At 39.9% G+C, this 19,832-nt stretch overlaps 2 protein-coding genes across 12 annotated transcripts in view; one reads left to right on the forward strand and one right to left on the reverse strand.

Annotated features, from left to right (window-relative positions):
- The window catches only part of ARAP2 (ArfGAP with RhoGAP domain, ankyrin repeat and PH domain 2), a 209,540-nt gene extending 198,057 nt beyond the window's left edge, over positions 1 to 11,483 (reverse strand). For 3 of the 9 annotated variants that reach the window (XM_070069627.1, XM_070069629.1, XM_070069624.1), the window contains exon 1: positions 11,275 to 11,483. The gene's annotated coding sequence lies outside the window, so the exon portion shown is untranslated. Of the gene's footprint in view, positions 1 to 6,986; positions 7,065 to 8,441; positions 8,535 to 10,719; positions 11,186 to 11,274 lie in introns of those variants that run through there. The other 6 variants (XM_070069628.1, XM_070069625.1, XM_051830596.2 and 3 more) reach the window with 5 other exon arrangements.
- A 221-nt stretch (positions 11,484 to 11,704) lies between these two features.
- The window catches only part of DTHD1 (death domain containing 1), a 127,318-nt gene continuing 119,190 nt past the window's right edge, over positions 11,705 to 19,832 (forward strand). The window contains exons 1-2 of one of the 3 annotated variants that reach the window (XM_070069634.1): positions 11,705 to 12,093; positions 12,574 to 12,851. Coding sequence is in view for 1 of the 3 variants with exons in the window: in XM_070069633.1 (XP_069925734.1) it covers positions 12,060 to 12,093; positions 14,796 to 14,905 (144 nt within the window). In the remaining 2 variants the exon portion in view is untranslated. Of the gene's footprint in view, positions 12,094 to 12,573; positions 12,852 to 14,795; positions 14,906 to 19,832 lie in introns of all 3 variants that reach the window. The other 2 variants (XM_070069633.1, XM_070069632.1) reach the window with 2 other exon arrangements.

Below are 19,832 nucleotides of genomic sequence, written 5' to 3' on the forward strand. Positions count from 1 at the left end.
ATATGAAATTATAGTCCTCCACACTTTGACATCCAATTGACTCTCCAAGTGACATTCTATGGATCTGTATATGGTACAGGAACAACAGCAGAGAGCAGTGCCAGTGAATATTTATTTTTATAACCATCGAATAGTAACTGGAATGTTCAACAAATTTTGTAGTTTCAATTCTAAATTATTTACCATCTCCACAAAGAGTCATTACTCTTTTCCCCTTAGATGAAATGCTATTACTAACACAATTGCACATGAGTCTGAAGTCAGCCTAGGTTCAGATCCCACCTTCTCCATTTCCATCCCATGTCCACATTGGTGTCTCCAAATCTTTTCATACAAAATGGAAACAAAATGGAAGGGCGGTTCCCCCTGCCACTTTCCCCACTTCCGCGGGGGAGCGGCACACTCAAAGGTACAGCATCAGTGAAGATTAAATGCAATAACCCATCATTAAGTGTTAAAGCAGTCCTAGCACACACGCACAGTGATGCTTAGCAACATACATTTCTATCACTATATTTTTCAAAACCACAGTCATTCTGTGGTGAAAATTTCTCATGGCTGAAATTTTCTCTATTCTTTGAGGTCTAATGCAAATGCCATTTCCTTCAAAACGTCTCTACTGAGCAACAGATACACATTATCTTCCCCTATTCCTACAACAGTTATTCCTTTATCTGAGCCTATTTGGATTGCTGTAACAAAATACCTTGGACAGGATTTATAAACAATAGAATTATTGCTGGTGGTTCTGAAGATTGGAAAATCAAAGATCAAGGCAATGTCTGGTGGGGGTCAATTCTTCATAGTTCAAGGCTTTTAAGTGTCTTCACATGGCTGAAAGACAAGACAGCTAACAAGCTTCCTCAGGCTTTGTGTAAGGTAACTAATACTATTACTTCATCACCTAATCAATTCCTAAGTGCCTTATATTTTTAAATATTTAAAGAGTTTTATTTATTTTAATTTTATTTGAAAGGCAGAGAGACAACAGGCAGACCTTCCAACCAGTGGTTCACTACTCAAATGACCTCAACAGTTGGTGATGGGTCAGGTCAAGGCTAGGAGCCTAGAATTCAATCTGGGTCTCCAACGTGAGTGGCAGGAACCCAACTGCCATGCCTCCCAGGGTATGCATTTGCAGGAAGCTGATATCAAAGGCAGAGCCAGGGCACTATCCCAGGAACTAAAACACAGGTTGTGGGCTTACTAAGTGGCATCGTCACTACTATGCCAAATTCTTGCCCAGGTCCCACCTCCTAACACCTTTACCTTGGGAGTTTTCAACACATGCATTTTGGGGGAATATATCTAGATATCTAGATACAGATATAGATATATATAGATAGATAAATATAGATATTCAGATCATAATGACTATTTTTAATCATAGCTGCTTCTCCCAAAGCATCGCATGGTAAACAAGACTTAAAGGCAAACAATTTAGGTTAATTCTCAGTTACTCCACACACTAACTTAGTGAGCTTGTGTGAGTATTTAAGCTCTTAGTTTTCTCATCAGGAAAATGGGAGTGTAATAGTATCTACCTCATAAGGGTTGTTCTGAGAATTAAATGAGTTAATATATGAAAAGTACATACAACACCAATTGGCACATGACAAATGCTAAGTATTTATCATTATTATTTTATTACCCACAACATACTCTGCCAAGAATACGACCTGCCCACGTAACTGCCAATAAATGCCAATCAAATTAATTGTTTACATACACAGTGCATGATGCATACCCAATACATGTTTAGAGAATATACAAATAGTTGGAATTGAGATGTGGTTGTGTATATGCCCATTTGATCCTGAGCCATTTCAATTATGAAGTAAAAGGAACAGGAAAGCAATATTCAGGAACATCTGCTATCTACCTCCTTGCCATGTCATTTACTAAATATGATATCATTGAACTCTACCTTCAAATATGTTCCAAATCCCACTGCTTCTCATCTCCTCCCCTGCTCACAACCTAATCCAAGACACCATATTACCTTAAACCACTGCCAATAGTCTACTGGATTGATAGTCCTGATTCTATTTTGGTCCCGTACCTCCCAAACAGAAGATTCTCAATAAAAGAGCCAGAATAATTATTTTTGTAACAAAAGTAATACCATATCTCTCCATGCGACTTCCCAACCTCATCTTCCTCACTTTTTCTTCCATTACTTTACAGCTTATGTGCTGACCTCAATCCTTTACCTAACTCATGGCTTTACCTCTCAGAGCTTCCATCTCTTTCAAGCCCTCTTCTCTAACACATACCCATGCTTCATTCCATCACTTAAGTAGATCTGTACTCAAATGTATCTTCTCCATGCAAACAAATATACCTTGTGATTCACTACCTGATAGCTACCAACTGCCCCAAGAGGGCAGAAATCTTGTCTACTGGTCACTGTTCTAGCTTTTAAGTTTGAACACTGTCAGGCACATAGAAGACACACAATAAATAACCGCTGAATGACTTCTTCCTGGCTTTGAGATGATGTAATGCAAGTAGAAAGCACAAGTAGTATTAAAATTTTGCTTAAGTCACCACAAAGGTAAAGAACAAAAACAAATGCAAAGGCCTATTTCTCTGCTCTATCTAAACATTGAGAGGTCCTGAAATCAGGAGTTGGATAGAGTAGGTTGGCTAGAAATTTACCAAACTATTTGTTGGGTTTTTAAAAAACTAAATAGGTTGGGACAGCCTTCCCTGTCTAATGCCTCAAGTAAGGAAAACCATCACAAGTAGCCCACTCCACTGATTACCAGTGGAGCTTTGTGTTATATCCCTTAGCTGAGCTAGGAAAAGAAACAAATGGCAGCCATGGTCACTTGATTAAGCCACAAGATCATTCAATAGTCAATCCTAATAAGTCTGTAATCACTTTGCCTGATTCTAATATCTTATGAAGGAAAATTAGCATAATACAATGCAATTCAGTCATACAATTAACCTATTCAAAATTAAAAAAATCATCATAATAAAGTCAGAAACAACTTTAGGGATGAAACAATAGGCTTAACAACCAGAGGATCACAGGGCTGAAAATATCTAAAAAAAAAAAAAAAAAAAAAATTGGCTGTTAAATGAATGTTATCACTACAAATCTCACAGATTCTAATAAAATAAAATGAGAGTTTACTGTTATCCAGAGTCATGGGACCCAAGTCCCACAGTTGAACTATGTCACAGGATTATATTCAGAAACATATGAAAACATGTTTTTGGTGGTCTCAACAACTGAGTGGCACTAGTGGACAGGAAAGGTGATTTATGACCCCCTACAATGATATCTATGGTAGAAATCTCAAGTAAAATTTTAACTCCAACTCTCTATAATCAATTGGCTCCCCATATGGTGCCTGGCACTACAGATGATTTAAAAAAAAAAAAAATGTTCCTGCCCTCAATTTAGTATGCAGAAACAGCTAATTCCTTGTAAAATTAAAAGTATCCATATGCATAACATGCTAAAATAATTAGTTCAAGCTACAGATATTACAGAAATCCACCTTTGCCTAATATAAAACATAGTCATGAGAAATAAGTTGCCATTCAAATCAAGCAAAATCATTCTTTAATAATGAGATATTAACTTCAGCAAGTATTCATAAAGACAAAATATTCTTCTTTGACTATTCCCCCACAACCACACAGAAGAGGAAGTGGTTTAGAGAAAATATGCTTGTTTACATATTACTCCATCTCACAATATAGAGCAGATTGCAAAAGGTTGAAGGTCAAGACTCCTACTTTATTGTTCTAGCCTGATTGCTTAGCCCTCAATAAAAGTGTGAAATTGGTCATCTGGTATCCCTCTCATCTACCATCACCTGCCTTATCATGTGGCAACATTATCCCCTCACAGGAAGTTCAGTTCCCTCAATCTGATCATGTCTTTTTAACTGTGGTCACCCACAGGTCTGACCTTCTCTCTCCCCATGTTCTCTACCTTGACCACTACTCCTACTCCTTCCCCATGCACCCTCTTTCATTATTCCACAGACTTATATTGCTAAATTAGCCAGTAGTTGTGATGTGTTCACAAACCATCTCTGAAGGAGCCCATCTAATCCTCACAGCTGCTTTAGAAGAAAACCTCATGCCCAAGGTCACACCACAAAGAAACAGTGGAGCCAGAATTCTAAGATGTGGATTCTACAACCTGTGCTATTACCTGTAATGCCTCCTAATAGCTACACAACTGACTTCATAGAAGAGAAAGATTAAATACATAACGGTTTGTATCTCCTTTGTCAAGCTATGTATAAGCACATGCTTTGTAAATGTCTCACAAGTTCAAATTACAACACCTTTTAGTTTCATTATGGGAGTATGTGTCCAAATAAGTGATTAAAAATTGAAGCTGATATTAATTTACATGAATTTCCTGATATTTAAAAGACAATAACAAATTAATGGGAAACATCTCTGAAATTACTATATCAAGCAACGTTAACATTTAGTTTACTAAATTTTACTTTGCACATATCACTGCCAAGGGCAACTGAATTGAAACTACAGAACATCTGACATACTGCAATAATATGAAGACAAAAGTGAAGAATCAAATATGACAAAAATAAATATCCATCGCCCATGTAAGCTGTCAAGAGTGATGGTAAAAACTACTTCACTAGAAGAGAAAGTACTAATTTAAAAGTATACCTAACCATAATCTTAGAGGTTTAACTCTAAATGTGGTACAAAAGGAGTAGGGTTATGGAAACAACCCAAATCTCCACAGCAGAAGAGTAAACAAAATTAAAACACACACTGGAATATTAAATGAATGCAACTGGAGATCATTATGCTAAGTAAAATAAGCCAGACCCAGAAAGACAAATGCCATGTTTTCTCTTATTTGTGAAAGTAATATAGAGAGAGAATCTAAAAATGGTGTGGATGACATATTATTTGGCATTTCTAAATTTTCGCTTCACTGAATCATACCATGTAAGTGGAAATATACTCTTCTTTCTTCATGTTAAAAAAAAATGGAGATGGAGGGATAGTAAGGACTCTTGAGTTACCAATATTTTGTTCTTTATTTGGGTGTTGATTTTAGGTGTGCTCAGAGGACAAAAAAACTCATTTATCATTATCATGCATTTCTTGGTATACATACCGTATTTCAGTAACATTGTTAAGTGAAAAATAAAAATATTCTATTAGGCCATAACAAAAAAGAAAAGGAAGAAAATCCTGTCATATGCTATGATTTGGAGGAATTCTGACAACATTATGCTAAGCTGAAACAAGCTAGTTACAAAAAAGGAAAATACCAAAGAATTCTATCAGGCACCTAAAGTACTTAAATTCACAGGCGCTAGAAGGGTAATGATCAGGGATGAACAGAGAGGTGGGTGTCAGTCAATAAGTAGAGAATTTCAGCTTCAGGGGCTGGCGCCATGGTATAGTAGGGATGCCTGAGACCCCAGCTGGAGTTCCAGCTCTTCTCATTTCCTATCCATCTGGGGAGTGAACCAGCAAATGGAAGACCTCTCTGTCTCTCCCTCTCTCTCTGTAACTCTGCCTTTCAAATAAATAAATAAATCATAAAAAATAAAAAAAGAATTTCAGTTTTGCAAGATGATAAAGTTGCGGAGATGTATTTCACAACAAAAACATATATAGAACATCACTGCACTGTACATTTAAAATTGTTATGACATTAAATTTTGTGATACATGATTTTTACCATAATAAAAAAGAAATATGGAGCTAGAGTACGCAATTGGCATCAGCCTCAAAGATTTTTTTTTTTTTTTTTGAAGAGGTAGAAGATTTTTTTCAAATTGAAATCCCTGTATGTAGTCTTTTCTTTCCTTTTAGGGGAATTCAAGACTCACAAGTGCAGAACCACCACATCCATGAGGCTTCTTGTTATCTCATCCCTTACTTCATTAATTCCTACCAAGCAGCAGTGTAGCCTGCATGACATTTGAATTCCAACCCAGGTTTCTCCACCTTTTAACTCTGGACCTTGATTAAGTTATTTAAATTCCCTAAAGCACTGTTTAGTCTTTTATAAAATGAGGATGACATACTTCATATTAAAATTTATTTCTCTTAGGACTAAACAAGTGAAATATATAAGACTTATAAAACAGCATCCCACATGAGCTGCAAGTACACAATACATGCTGGTTACTATCTTGAATTCATCTGTTATCTACAATATTAAACTTGATCATACTTATACTTCATTAATACTCTTGATTTGATTGGTATTCTTTGCCTGCAAAGACATGTAATATTCCTTTATATTCGTCCTATAAATTATTTTTCTGATAAACCCACAGAGCACTTAACAAAAAGTAAGCAGAGTTTTATTAATAAAGATATGGATAGAATTTGGAGAATGATGATTTTACCTGCAGCACTAAAGTCTAAAGTCCTAGAACACAGGCCCCAGTAATTACCACAGATCACAGAGTTGCCATGGACTATGATGTATGGGCTTAGGCAAAGCCCTTTCTCTTCCTAAGCTTTATGTTGTCATCTGTAAGCAGGGATGATAACAATGTCTACCTAATAAGGTTTTCTGTAGAATGAAGAGTGATTATGCAAAAAAGATTTTAGAACAGTGTCTGGCAATAAATATTTAATTAGTTACCTGTTGGATGGAGAATAATCGAAATTTGAGCCTAAAATAGCAAAAGCATTTCATGGCTTGGATCAAGGAGAAAGGGTTGTTCTAAGCTACATTTTCATTAGTTTCATTTACTGTGCAATCTGAAAAACACAACTCTCAAAATGCAGAAATTAATATCCATTCCTACATCCAGTGAAGATCAGGAGTGGCCATTCCTGTCCTTGATATGAAAAGTTGTTTAGCACAGCTAATACCTAGGTTTGGGTATTTTAGATAGCATCTTCATAGTTAAGTGCTTAGCATTCTCCCTAACTTCGGTGAGTCTTTTCTCTCGCAAGCTATCCATGTTGAATTTTAAGTTAAGTGGATAAGGTCTGGGACTTACTTTAAATTCTGATGGTGAGATCTCTAAGGTAGAACCACAATTCCTGGGCAAGCAGAGAGATTTCATCTTCCAGAGTTTCTACAAGCACAGATGGAAAGGGGCTCATGGAAAGGCATGACCAGCTGCAGTTCCCCTAAATACATCTATCCAGTGCCAGCTCTCTCTTACCCTCTACCATTTAGCCACACCTATCACCTGAGAGCTGAAGAATATCTAGCACCTTAGAACCCTTGACCTGCCAGCACCGTGGCAATAGGCTAATCCTCCACCTTGCAGCGCTGGCACACCGGGTTCTAGTCCCGGTCGGGGCGCCGGATTCTGTCCCGGTTGCCCCTTTTCCAGGCCAGCTCTCTGCTGTGGCCAGGGAGTGCAGTGGAGGATGGCCCAAGTGCTTGGGCCCTGCACCCCATGGGAGACCAGGAAAAGCACCTGGCTCCTGGCTCCTGCCATCGGATCAGCGCGGTGCGCCGGCTGCAGCGGCGGCCATTGGAGGGTGAACCAACAGCAAAAGGAAGACCTTTCTCTCTGTCTCTCTCTCTCACTGTCCACTCTGCCTGTCAAAAAAAAAAAAAAAAAAAAAAAAAGAACCCTTGACCTGAGCACATATTCTTCAGGATTCCGGTGCAAAGCATCTTCCACACTGGACAACAACTTCAATGTTTAGTTTACTCTAGTCAAAGCTAGAATGATATTGCACTTCAACACAAAGGTTTTTTAATGTGCAATTAAAATAGGTACACACACACACATATAACACTCCAATTTAAACATCGTCACACAAATGTATGTTTCACCATTTCTTTGAATCTAAGAGCCACAGTTTTAGACTAACAACCAGATGTTCACAGCCTACTGTGAACACTTCCTCTCTGCATTTATAAATAGCACCCTGACCTCTTTTCCAACTGAATTTGAGGGCTTATTCCTATTGGTTCATAATTGGTGAAGTCTGTTTTTCTTATGAAAAGAAGGTATCTTAGCAAATATCACCTAAATGATTGCACTATTTATTTACATTCATTCTATCAATAAATACTTAAGGAGTACTATTCTCTCCAAAATAACAATAGGAAATATTTGCAGTTCAAGATAACAGCATCTATTATCTGATTTGAGAACAGTGCTAAGGCCTACAAAGAAAATGAGGATCCAATGTCTGCTCACAAGAGTATAAAATAAAGAGGCAGGTTAGACCTGAGCACACGCAAAGGAAAACAACATACATATCAGCAAACAGTCCTTATTAGGTAAGTGCCAGTAAAGAAAAAAATACAAAAAAAAAAGGAAAAATATGAAACCAAAAAAAGCAAAAAAAAATTGTGACTTTTGACATATACATGTTTTACATTGTAATACAGCTTTATTTTTAACTACACAGGTAAGCTACCCCATCATTCTTCATGGGTGCTTAGAAACTAAAAATCTCAAATCAGTTCCATGAATATACTGAAATACCTGCAATCAGAGTTCTGCAATGGAGGGGCCAGTGAAGGAGCTACAGAAGGTCTCAAAATGTGTAAGAACTGTAGCAGGTGGAGCCATCAGCACCTACAGTCAAAGGAATACATTAGAGGGAACTGACGTGGAGGGAGAAGGTGTTTTGAGACAATAAGGAAGCAGAGTGCCTGCAACAGACCCAAGGTCCAACGAGCAATGACAGATGATGACAGAATGGCAGGCTGCAGCTGGCTGACCAGGGCCCTGACCAGCAGGCCAAGGAATCCACACTTCAGGATACTTTGAGTCTCCTCAAACCGTCTCCTTGTCACCACGTGAAGGGCCCAAACTGCCTCATAACTTCATGGACGCCACACTTCTCTTCTGCCCTTCCCTGATCACCTCTCACCTCAAAACAGATCAAATCATCCTCTCCTCCCCCAAAAGCTAAGTACTGTAACAAGCATAGTCATTATTGGTGAGAACAGTCAAGGTAGACACACTGTCTAATCAACCCTCCCTGAGTATCCTCACCTACCCACAAATCTCTGTATACAAATGGTCCAAGATGGAAAAATACTTCTTCCCATCTCTCCTCCCAAAAATGACTGCCTAACCCAAGTCAGGATTTCTTCATTCCCTCCGAAGCATGGGTAATGTCAGCTAACCCTCAGTCACAACTAACAAAATTTTGCAGGCCAAATTTCTAACTAGAAAGGATTATGTGTATTCTTTCAATTGAGAAAAGAGATTATCAAGCAAAATGGATTAACTATCATTATTTAGCTAATGCAGACAGTACTTTAAAACACACAACTTAAATGATAAACTACAAGGTCCAGAACGTTGCACAAGTAAAAATTAATAGGACATCTCATAAACTATAGTCTTGCATGCACCAGGTTTGATCAAAGCTAAGACATATTTCCAACACCATTAAGAACTTCTCTACGTAAATAATATTTTACAGAGAATTCCAAAAATCCCGATTGTTTAGCATGCAAAGGTTGGGCTCTATAAATGAGTCAATAAATGGGGGGAATTAAAAGCTGTTAAGTGGATGACCATACGCTTGGCATTTTTATAGAGACTTTCACTAAATGGTGTCCAGAGCTGAAAGAGGTAGGTTAGAAAGTCACAAAACAAAACTTCCTCCTCTGATATCCTAAAAGCTATAACCCACAATCCTAAGCGGGTTATAAAACATCACAATTTCAATGTGAGAATACAAAGTTTCTTAAGAAAATTGCAATTCTTTATACTCGGAGTTTTATGCTTAACCACAGTAGGCCAGAGCAGTTGAATCATTTACTGAATACTCATGAGCACATGGCCAGCAACTTGTAGTGATATCAGAAAAAGAATTTATTTTAAAATGTATCATCAGCTTCTCTTTCCACAGACAACACCTATAAAACCTGACATGCTTACACAGGAAGGAAAAAACACAAACACATGCACACCCACTAAGTTTTAACAAGCCATTGAACTTACCCTCTAGGTACATTTTAATTTAAATCTTTGGGTGCTTGCAAACCCTGACTATATAAAGCTTTCTTGGTGTTAGCACCTATTTGAATATGAGTGTGTTAAAAATCTGTATGGTGAGCAGCCAGGGAGAGATTTCCACTTTAGGTTCTAGCCTAGTTCCATGACCCACTTTTTTTTCTTTTTAAAACATTGTGAAATAGTGGAATGTCACAAGAAATTTCCCTCATTTCTCTTGTAAGTTGGAGGAAAATAATGAATAAAAATTTAGGAGTTTATTTTTTTCTCTATTTAAAAAAAAGTTAGTTTCCTTTAAAAAAAAATAAACCTGAACTTCTAATCACTTCTAATCATTTATGGGCAATGTTCCACAAACTCCGGGTGTACTGGGCTTAAGTGCAGAGAAATCAATACTGAGCTTGTAAGTACAATACTATTATTGGTAATAACAATGACATCCGATTAAATGTACTTTTAAAAATAGCTTATTTTCAATACACTTAAAAAAGAAAAGAAAAAACCAAAGGATATAGCCCAGTGAGTAGTCTGCTTCAAGGACAACGTTGGAAAAAAAAAAAAAAAAAAAAAGCTGCTATCACCATACAAACTTGCAACAGCCCAAAATGTCACTAATCCAAACAAACCAGCTTTTCATTCTCTTGTATTTTTCTCCCATTATCAAAGGTTATGGTTCACCATCCAACATTACAAAGCCCTCTCTCCCAAACCAAAACCACCCGTACCTCCGCAAGGAGGTGGGGACGAGTGTTTAAGAAAACTGGCCACAAGGAATGAAAATAAAACTTACTTTACTAAATAAGGCGGACACCAATTCTCCCAAGAGAACTGTCTCCCAAAGTAAAGGCGGTATTCACCGCGGACAGGTTCCCGCGTATGGTGCGGGATTCGGGCAGGTGGAGGCCAAATGGTAGTAATTAAAGTTAATTAACAGGCCTGTCGTCTTAAAGTGCATAACAAGCAGGGTGCAGGGTGCACGGAGAGCAGAGCGAAGTCATTATCTCCACCAAGTAAATAACTTGGTGCCTGAAACTCGCTACGGCTCCTTTATTACTTGGTGGGGTGGGGTGGAAAGCAATGCAGGGGTGTCTAGTTGTCGATCCGGATTGTCACCCTTCGGGGTCAAATCCCAGAAGTGAGTTGAGTTTCTGTTATCACTCCCCGGCTTCTGGTTTCCTTTTAGCCGCCCACACGCGGGAGCGAAATCCAAGGGGCAGAAACGAGAGCCCAGCACTTAGCGCGCTGGAAAATTCACCCACAGACGTAACCGAAAAGCCCCAGCCCATCCCCTCAGCCCCGGGCCCCGCCACGCCGGCCCTGCCCACCCGTGGCCCCGGGTACTCGCCTCGCGCGCGGCCGCCGAGCTGGGAGAGCGAGGCCAGGCAGCGTTGGGGAGCCCCGGCGCCGGCGTCTCTGCCCGCCTGCCTGCCCGCCGCGGCCGCTGGCTCCTCGCCCGTGTGCTTCCCCCCCCGACACCCCCGGCACGGGCCTCCTCCGTCCGGGTCCCCGCTGGCTGCCCGCAGCCGCGTCTGCTGCCGAGAGGCGGCCGCGCGGGCGGCGCTGTTTCGCGGGGCCGCCCGCCGCACCTGGAGGCGGGGAGCGCGGGCCGCGAACCCGCGCGCAGCTCCGGAAGCGTCGCGCCAGGCGGCGCCTGGCCCAGGTGCTCCCTCGCCGCGCCTCAGCCGCTTCCTCTGGGCCGGCGGGGGCGGGGAGCCGGCGCTAGGCGCGGGGGCAGCCGGAGCTTAGCGACGGGGTCGACCGAGCCGGCAGCCCTGGTTCCGCAGCATAGTTGGGCGACTGACTCAGTCCGCCGCGGCTTGGCCGCGCCTGGCACCCGGGCCACCTGGCGCACCTCGGCCCCGAGGCGCACGGAGGGCGCGCCCCCGAGCGCACCGCGGCCCGAGCCTGACCCACCCTCGTGGGAGGAACGCGTCCCCAGCCGCCCCTGGCCAGTAGCTTTGTGCCCAGCAATGGGGGGATTGATTGATTGTCAAATGGGTGGAACCTCGCCACCACTGGTTATTAGGCTTGCACTACTGGGTACTTTTCCTGTTACCGCAACCTTTCCCAAACTTAAAGACTCATCTAGGGCGCTGATTTCCTCAGGCCGCTTTCCTGCATTTGCATTCAATGGGCCAGGGACCTGTATCCTTAACAACCCTGGGTGAGTAGCTTGAGCCCATTATGTGAGATCCTGCCTCAGGTCAGCCCTGTGAGGAGATCAGTATCCCCATTTTCTAGTTGAGAAGTCTTTTTATTAAAGAGTTCAGCTTATGACCAAGTGGCCATGATCTGGGGGTGGGGGAGGCGGTGAATTTCAGTTTAGATCTGAATTCTTTGCTGTGTTTCGAATTTCACCTCTGTTTATCCGCTGGGAGGGGTCGGGAGAACCCCCGTGGTCTAGTCTTTCTTGCGCCTGAAGTGGTAGGATCCTGACCGTTCTCCTTTGAGCTGCACTTTGATGCCCTACTCCCAGAGGTGAAGAGGAAGCGAAGGAAAATATGTTCCTCCAAAACCCTTGGGGACCGCAAAGACTTAAGAGTCCTTAAGTCCCAGTTGTTTTTTAAATGAGTTCTTGGGCCAGGTCCTTGTTTTTATTTCATTATTTATTTATTTATTTTTTTTAATAAACATGTCTCCACAGACTGCACCTGAAATTCTCTTCCCTAAAAGGTGAAATATACCTCGCTTTTCTCCCGGTACCTGTTGATGGAAGTAAAGCAATTAGGGAAAGTGGAGCCCTTATTATGAAAATGAGATAATTGGTGAAGTCCAAAGTGTGGGTGTCTTCCCAGGAGCCCTGGCCCTTGGCAACCTTCAAGTCTGCACCTAAGGCCAAACTGCCTGCCCACCGGAAGGCGCCATCCTTTCCTGGGAGACTAGGACCTGCCACAGAGACCGTAAACCTCCAGTCCTTTTGAAGTAGGTACTCCATAGCCAGCCCTATTTTCACTGGAAAAGTTTTCTTGCCTTTTTTTTTTTTCAAACTTCAAAAATTATATTTTCCTTTGGATTCCTATCATGTTGAAGCAGAAATTTTCCTTATGATTGTTTGCTGGCTTGAGGCTTCTTAGTTCACACTCCTTCCACTCTCCACCCCCAACCAGGAGTTCTGGCATATATCTCATTTATTTTTATCTTTGTAAGCCGTTTTCAATCCCTCTCTGAACAAGGTAGGTTATCAATTTTTAAAAATCCTGGCATCGGTTATGGTACATCTTGCAGATTGGGAATTACTTTGTCCTCAAGTTACTTCTCTTGGTAGATTTCATAATCTTATTGGGACTTGGTGCCTCTTTGCAACAATATCATTAGTGTACTGATGGTTATTGAGTCATTTATTGTTTAAAACCTTTATTGATCATTATTTAGTAAGTGGAAGATACAGTTGGCAGATACAATACCCATACAATCTCTGGATTTAGTATTCTCTAAAGGGAAATAAAGTTAACAGCTGTAAGGGACAATGATGTAAAAATAGCTCTGAGAAGTAAAAGAAAATCAGTGCTCCCTGATTGCCTGTGTAGATTAGTTACAAGATATATTCTGGTTTTATGAATCTTAATAATAGAGAGAAATAATACATATTGGAAGAAATATGGCAAAACTTCCTTTTATTAATTTCTCATTAAGCACCCTGCCAAATACCTAATATATGTGCTGTATGTACCTAGCAACTCTCTGAATTGAAATTCTTCTTCCAATTTTTTTTAAATATAGGCTTAATTGAAATATAAAGAACTTAAATAGTACATGGTAGACAAATTGAAGACATCAAGGCTGTATTTATAGGGAATACATTGCTTATTTAGCAACCTTCACAGTGAGACAATAAGATGAAGGAAAATTCACTTCCTAAGAATTACTGCAAAGGCTACTGAAGTACATATTCTTAGCTTCCATCCAGGCTGGAAATAGTCCAAGATGACTGGCTCCCACTCCTGTATTCTAGATTTTTAATAAGGCCGCAGATAGTCTTTGCCTGTCTTTGTGCCTTTGCTGCTCACATCCCTTGTACCCAGAGAGCATCCCTGGCACTCTGCTGATGAAAGAGGTAATTAGAAAGAGTGGAAATCTCCCTCATCTCCTCCTTCCTCTCTGTTCTCCTCTCTGCCCCTTTTCTTCTTCCTCCTTTTCCTTACCTCACAGAGGTTAACACCCATTGAGCACTTACGTGTGCCTTGCTGTTCCAAGCACTTAACTTGTAGGAGCTCATTTAATTCCCTTAAAAGCTTCTCAAAGAAATAATGTTATTATCCCCCTGATAAGAGAACTTAGGAAAAGGAGGTTGAGTAACTCGCATAAGTCAGCCAATTAAGGCCACAAGGGAAGAAGAATCCTTACCGCATCTTCTCCAGAGTACGGCTTCTACCCTGGATTGTCCCTTTGGGAAACTACACGATGCTAGGCTTTAGAAGGCCTGCACTCAGCATGGACCCAGCTCCTATAACAGGGCATTTTGAACAACTTGGTAACTTATCTGAGACTTAGTTTCCCGACGTGTAAAATAGGAGTCATATATTTATGAGAATTTAATGTCTTTAAATATGTAAGCCACCCAAAAAATGGTAATCCCTCAATGCATTTAATTCTGTTCTCTTTTCTCCAATTATTCTTCAAGATTGGGTTCAAGTCCTACCTACTTCTTAAACCTTTCCATAGCTCTCATAATTAGTTATACAGTAGAATTAAGTAATCTCTTTATTTTCTCTAAAAAAGCTAATATTATTTTTGCCAGATATATCACAGAGGTAGATTAAATAGGAAAATGTTTACTTAAAGTTTAATTCATGTTTAGATATTCATAAAAATAAAATTATATATTTGGAAATACTTTTCCTTTATTTTATTTATTTATTTAAATAGGGACAAAAGGAGAGCTCTCCCATCCACTGTTTCATTCTCCAAATGCCCATAACAGCCCAGGATGGCCCAGACTGAAGTCAGAAGCCAGAAATTCAATCCAGGTCTCACATGTGAGTAACAGGGACCTAAGTACTTGAGCTGTCCCCTGCTGTCTGCCAGGGTGTGCATCAGCAGGGAGCTGGAATGGTGAGCAGAACTTGGATTCCAACCCAAGGACTCCAATATGTGGTTTGGACATCTCAAGCAGTGGCATAACCCTCAGTACCAAATACCCACTACTGAGTCATATTTTAGGAAATTTAACATGTAACTTTGACGTCCATGAGGTATTAAACTGTGCCTTCAGCATTTAGATTATATTTTGAATCACCTGTCACTTATTTTTTGTTTTTCTTAGAACCTTAACTCACCCCTGCCTTTCAATCCTGCTCCTCAAGAGAAAGTGCTCACACAGAGATTTTTATCTCAGGCTATACTTTCTGAGGAACTATGACTAAAAGACATTTCTTTTTCCTGTCATGTTCATTTGTTCATTAGCCATTCTAAATGTTGGATGTAAGCATTTTTAAAATTTTTCCTAGAAGACAGTAAATTCTCTTTAAATTTATTTTTAATGTTGCAAAAATTTGACATATATATATTTATGTATCACATATAGCATGTTTTGAAATATTATACATTGCACAGTGGGTAAATTGAGTTAATACATACATTTATTCACATTCTTAGTTAACTGTGTGAGCACTTAAAATCTATTCTTTTCAAAAATGCAGAACATTGCTGCTAACCATAGTCACCATGTTGTACAACAGATCTCTTGAAATTACTCATTTTATCTAACAGAAATTTTGCATACTTTGACCAACATCTCCACTCCTCACCTCCCATCAACCCCTCATAAAAACCATTCTAGTCTCTATTTTATGAGTTCAACTTTTTAAAAAAAATCCATACGTAAGTATAATTGTGCATTGTTTTTCTTTTATACTTAGATTACTTTACATGGAATAATGTCTTCTAGCTTCATCGGTGTTGTCACAAATGAAAGGGTTCCCTTTTTTATTAAAGCTGATACATATTCCAATGTGTATAATAACACATTTTCTTTATCCATTCATCCATCAGTGAATACCTAGACTTATTTAATATCATAGCTGTTGTGAATAATGCTGGAAAGAACATGGGAGTGTAGATAGCTGTTTGACAAAGTGAATTCATTTATATACCCAGGAGTGGGATTGCTGGATCAGATGGCAGATCTATTTTTAAGTTTTCTAAGGTTCTTCCACCGTGATTATTTTAGTTTGCATTTTCATAACAGTGCATAATGATTCCATTTTCTTCACATCTTCTCCAATGCTTATCTTTTGTCTTTTTTTATAATAGTTCTAACAGGTGCTATCTCATTGTAGTTTTAATTTGCATTTTTCTGATGATTAGTAATGTTGAACATTTTTCCTGTACTTCTTAGCCATTTGTACATATTTTAAGAAATATATATTGAGATGTTTTGCCTGTTTTTAACTAGGTTCTTTGTTTTTCTCACTATTAACTGTTTCAGTTCCTTATATATTTTGGATAATAACTTTTTTTGTATGTATGATATGCAAGAAAATCCAAATATTCTCTAGATTTTCTGTACTCTGTTGATTGTTTCATTTGTTGGGCATAATTTTTTACTTTGATATAATCTCATTTGTCTATTTTTGCTTTTTTGACTTTGCTTTTGGGATCATATCCAAAAGATTACTGACAGGGCCAACAGTGTGGCACAGCAGATTAAGCCACTGCTTGCAGAGCTGACTTCTCCATATCAGAGCTCCACTTCCAATCTAGTTCCTTGCTGGTGGGCCTTGGAAGAGCACTAAATGATGACTTAGATGCTGGGTACCCTGCAACCCATGGTAGGCCCAGTTGGTGATGCAGCTCCTGGCTTCAGCCTGGTCTAGCCCTGGCCATTACAGCCATTTGGGGAGTGAACCAGCAGATAGAAGATTCTGTGTGTGTGTGTGTGTGTGTGTGTGTCTACTTATTTCTATATCACCCTGCCTCTCAAATAAATAAATGTATCTTTAAAATAAAGATAAAACTGGGGCCTGCACTGTGGCATAGCGGGTTAACCGCTGCCTGCAGTGCCAGCATTGCATATGGACGTCAGTTTGAGTCCCGGCTGCTCTACTTCTGATCCAACTCTCTGTTATAGCTTGGGAAAGCAGTAGAAAATGGCCCAAGTCCTTGGGTCCCTGAATCTGTGTGGGAGACCTGGAGGAAGTTCCTGGCTCCTGGCTTTGGATTGGTGTGCAGCTCCGGCTGTTGCAGCCATCTGGGGAGTGAGCTAGCAAATGGAAGACCTAATTCTCTTTCTCTCTCTCTCTCTCTCTCTCTCTGTGTGTGTGTGTGTGTGTGTGTGTCTGCCTCTCTAACTTTCCAATAAATAAATAAATCATTAAAAAATAAATAAAGATAAAGCAAAGACCAAATGTCATAGAGGAGCTTCACTATTATGTTTTCTTGTAGTTTTAACATTTCTGGCCTTACATTTATAGACATCTTTAATCTGTTTTGAACTATTTTTGTATTTGTTGTGAAAATAAGGTAATTTCATTCTTCTGCATGAAGATATCCAGTTGTCCCAACAACATTTAATGAAAAGGCTGTCCTTTCCCCATTGTGTGTTCTAGGAGACTTTGTAGAAAATCAGTCGCCCATAAATACGTGGATTTATTTCTGGACTCTCTATTCCATTTTATTGATTTATATATCTGTTTTTATGTGAGGAGCATGCTGTTTGATTAGTGTAGCTTTGTAGTATATTTTGAACCCAGGCACTGTGATGCTTCTAGCTTTATTGTCTCTGCTGTCATCTGGTTTTTATTGTTATTTTATAGCTGATCGTTTTCACTCTGAATTTTTGGAGACATGTAAATTTCTGGATACCTTCATGATTCTGTCACTACAAATTTTATTACAAACCACAGTTTCCCGTTTTCTATTACAAGAATGGTTTTCTTGGCCAGCGCCATGGCTCACTAGGCTAATCCTACGCCTGTGGCGCCAGCACCCCGGGTTCTAGTTCCGTTCCTGGCGCTGGATTCTGTCACGGTTGCTCCTCTTCCAGTCCAGCTTTCTGCTGTGGCCTGGGAGGGCAGTGGAGGATGGCCCAAGTGCTTGGGCCCTGCACCTGCATGGGAGACCAGGAGGAGGTGCCTGGCTCCTGGCTTCAGATTGGCGCAGTGTGCCAGCTGTAGCAGATATTTGGGGGGTGAACCAACGGAAGGAAGACCTTTCTCTCTGTCTCTCTCTCTCCCACTATCTAACTCTGCCTGTCAAAAAATAAAAATTAAAAAAAAAAGAATGGTTTTCTCATTCATAGTATAAATGTGTGCATTAATGATTTCTGCCAACTTTTAAATGGCTTTATTTTAATTTTTGTTCATTTTATTTGAAAGGCAGAGAGACAGCTAAAGAGAAACCGTTCTACACACTGGTTCACTCCCCAATGTGCCTGCAGCAGCCAGGGCTGAGCAATGCTGAAGCCAGGAGTCAGGATCTCAATTCAGTTCTCCCAAGTTGTATCAAGGACACAATTACTGGAGCCAGGACTCAAACCCAGGAACTCCTACATAGAATATAGGCATCCTAACAGCAGCTTAATGGCTGGGCTCAATGTTTGCTCCCTTTTTAATGACTTTTAAAGCATGCTTACACTAGCAAATAACACTTAAATGTTGAAGTCATGCCCACATAAATGATTTTTAATGTTTTTGCCTCCTTATTTTTAAAATGATTTTTGTTAGAAGACCTCTCTATATATCCAAACCCAAGACTGCTATAGCCTGGGAAAACAGTGGAAGGTGGCCCAAGTCCTTGGGCCCCTGCACCTGTGTGGGAGACCTGGAAGAGGCTCCTGGCTCCTGGCTTCGGATTAGCACATCTCCTGCCGTTGCGGCCAGTTGGGGAGTGAACCAATGGATGAAAGACCTCTCTCTCTTTCTCTCTGCCTCTCCTTCTCTCTGTGTAACTCTGACTTTCAAGAAAATAAATAAATATTTTTAAAAAAAAAAAGTTTTAACTCTTGTTCTCTTGAGAGAACCCTTTAGTGAATGGTACCACAGGTTACCTTAGTCATAGCAACACTACAAATATTCAACCAATTCAATTATTGTGAAAATAATAATTTATTTTAAATGTTTTTCAAAAGATATTAAATAGTACCAAGAAAAGAGCAAATATAATTTTTCATATAAAACTGTTATTTCAGAAACCCATTTTGGAAATAGAGATAAGACTAATTCTTTGATGTTAACAAGTTTATAAATTTTAATATTTCTGAAATGATACTCTTTTTTAAAGAGAGAGATCTTCCATCTGGTGGTTCATTCTTCAAATGGCCGCAACGGCCAGGGCTGGGCCCAGCTGAAGCCAGGACCCAGAAGCTTCTTCCAGGTCTTCCACATGGGTTCATGGGCCCAAGTGCTTGAATCATCTTCAGCAGGTAGCCTGATTGGAAGTGGAGCAGCCAGGACTTGAACTGGCAGCACTGCAGGTGGAACCTTAACCTTCTATGCCACAGCACTGGCTCTGGAGATAAATCTTAATTCTAAGTGTTCAGAGTGTTTTTTTTTTTTTTTCTCAGTAGTGTAGAAAATATTATATTTTTGAGTTGCTGAAATCGATCAGTTTTTGTCATTGCCAACATAAATATCTAATTTTATTTTTCTGTGGTCAAAAGTGCAAGGAAAATCATGGCTAATAGAAACTCTAGAAAAATCAACTGCTTGTTGGCTTTGCATATGAAAGAGGAGGGGTCTTTGAAAAGGTCCCCAGGAAATGGCAAATAGCATATTATGATAGCATATTATGAAAACACTATGTGTGGATTTCAAAATATTTTTGTCCTGGGGCTTGTGGTGGTGTATAGCAGGGAAAGCCACTGCCTACAAATGCCAGCATCTCATGTGAGTAATGGTTAACATCCCAGCTGCTCCTCTTCTGATTCAGCTTCTTGCTGATGGCCTGAGAAAAGCAGCAGAAAAT

The sequence above is a fragment of the Oryctolagus cuniculus genome, chromosome 2 (genome assembly GCF_964237555.1).
Source record: "Oryctolagus cuniculus chromosome 2, mOryCun1.1, whole genome shotgun sequence".
NCBI classification, from domain to species: Eukaryota; Metazoa; Chordata; class Mammalia; order Lagomorpha; family Leporidae; genus Oryctolagus; species Oryctolagus cuniculus.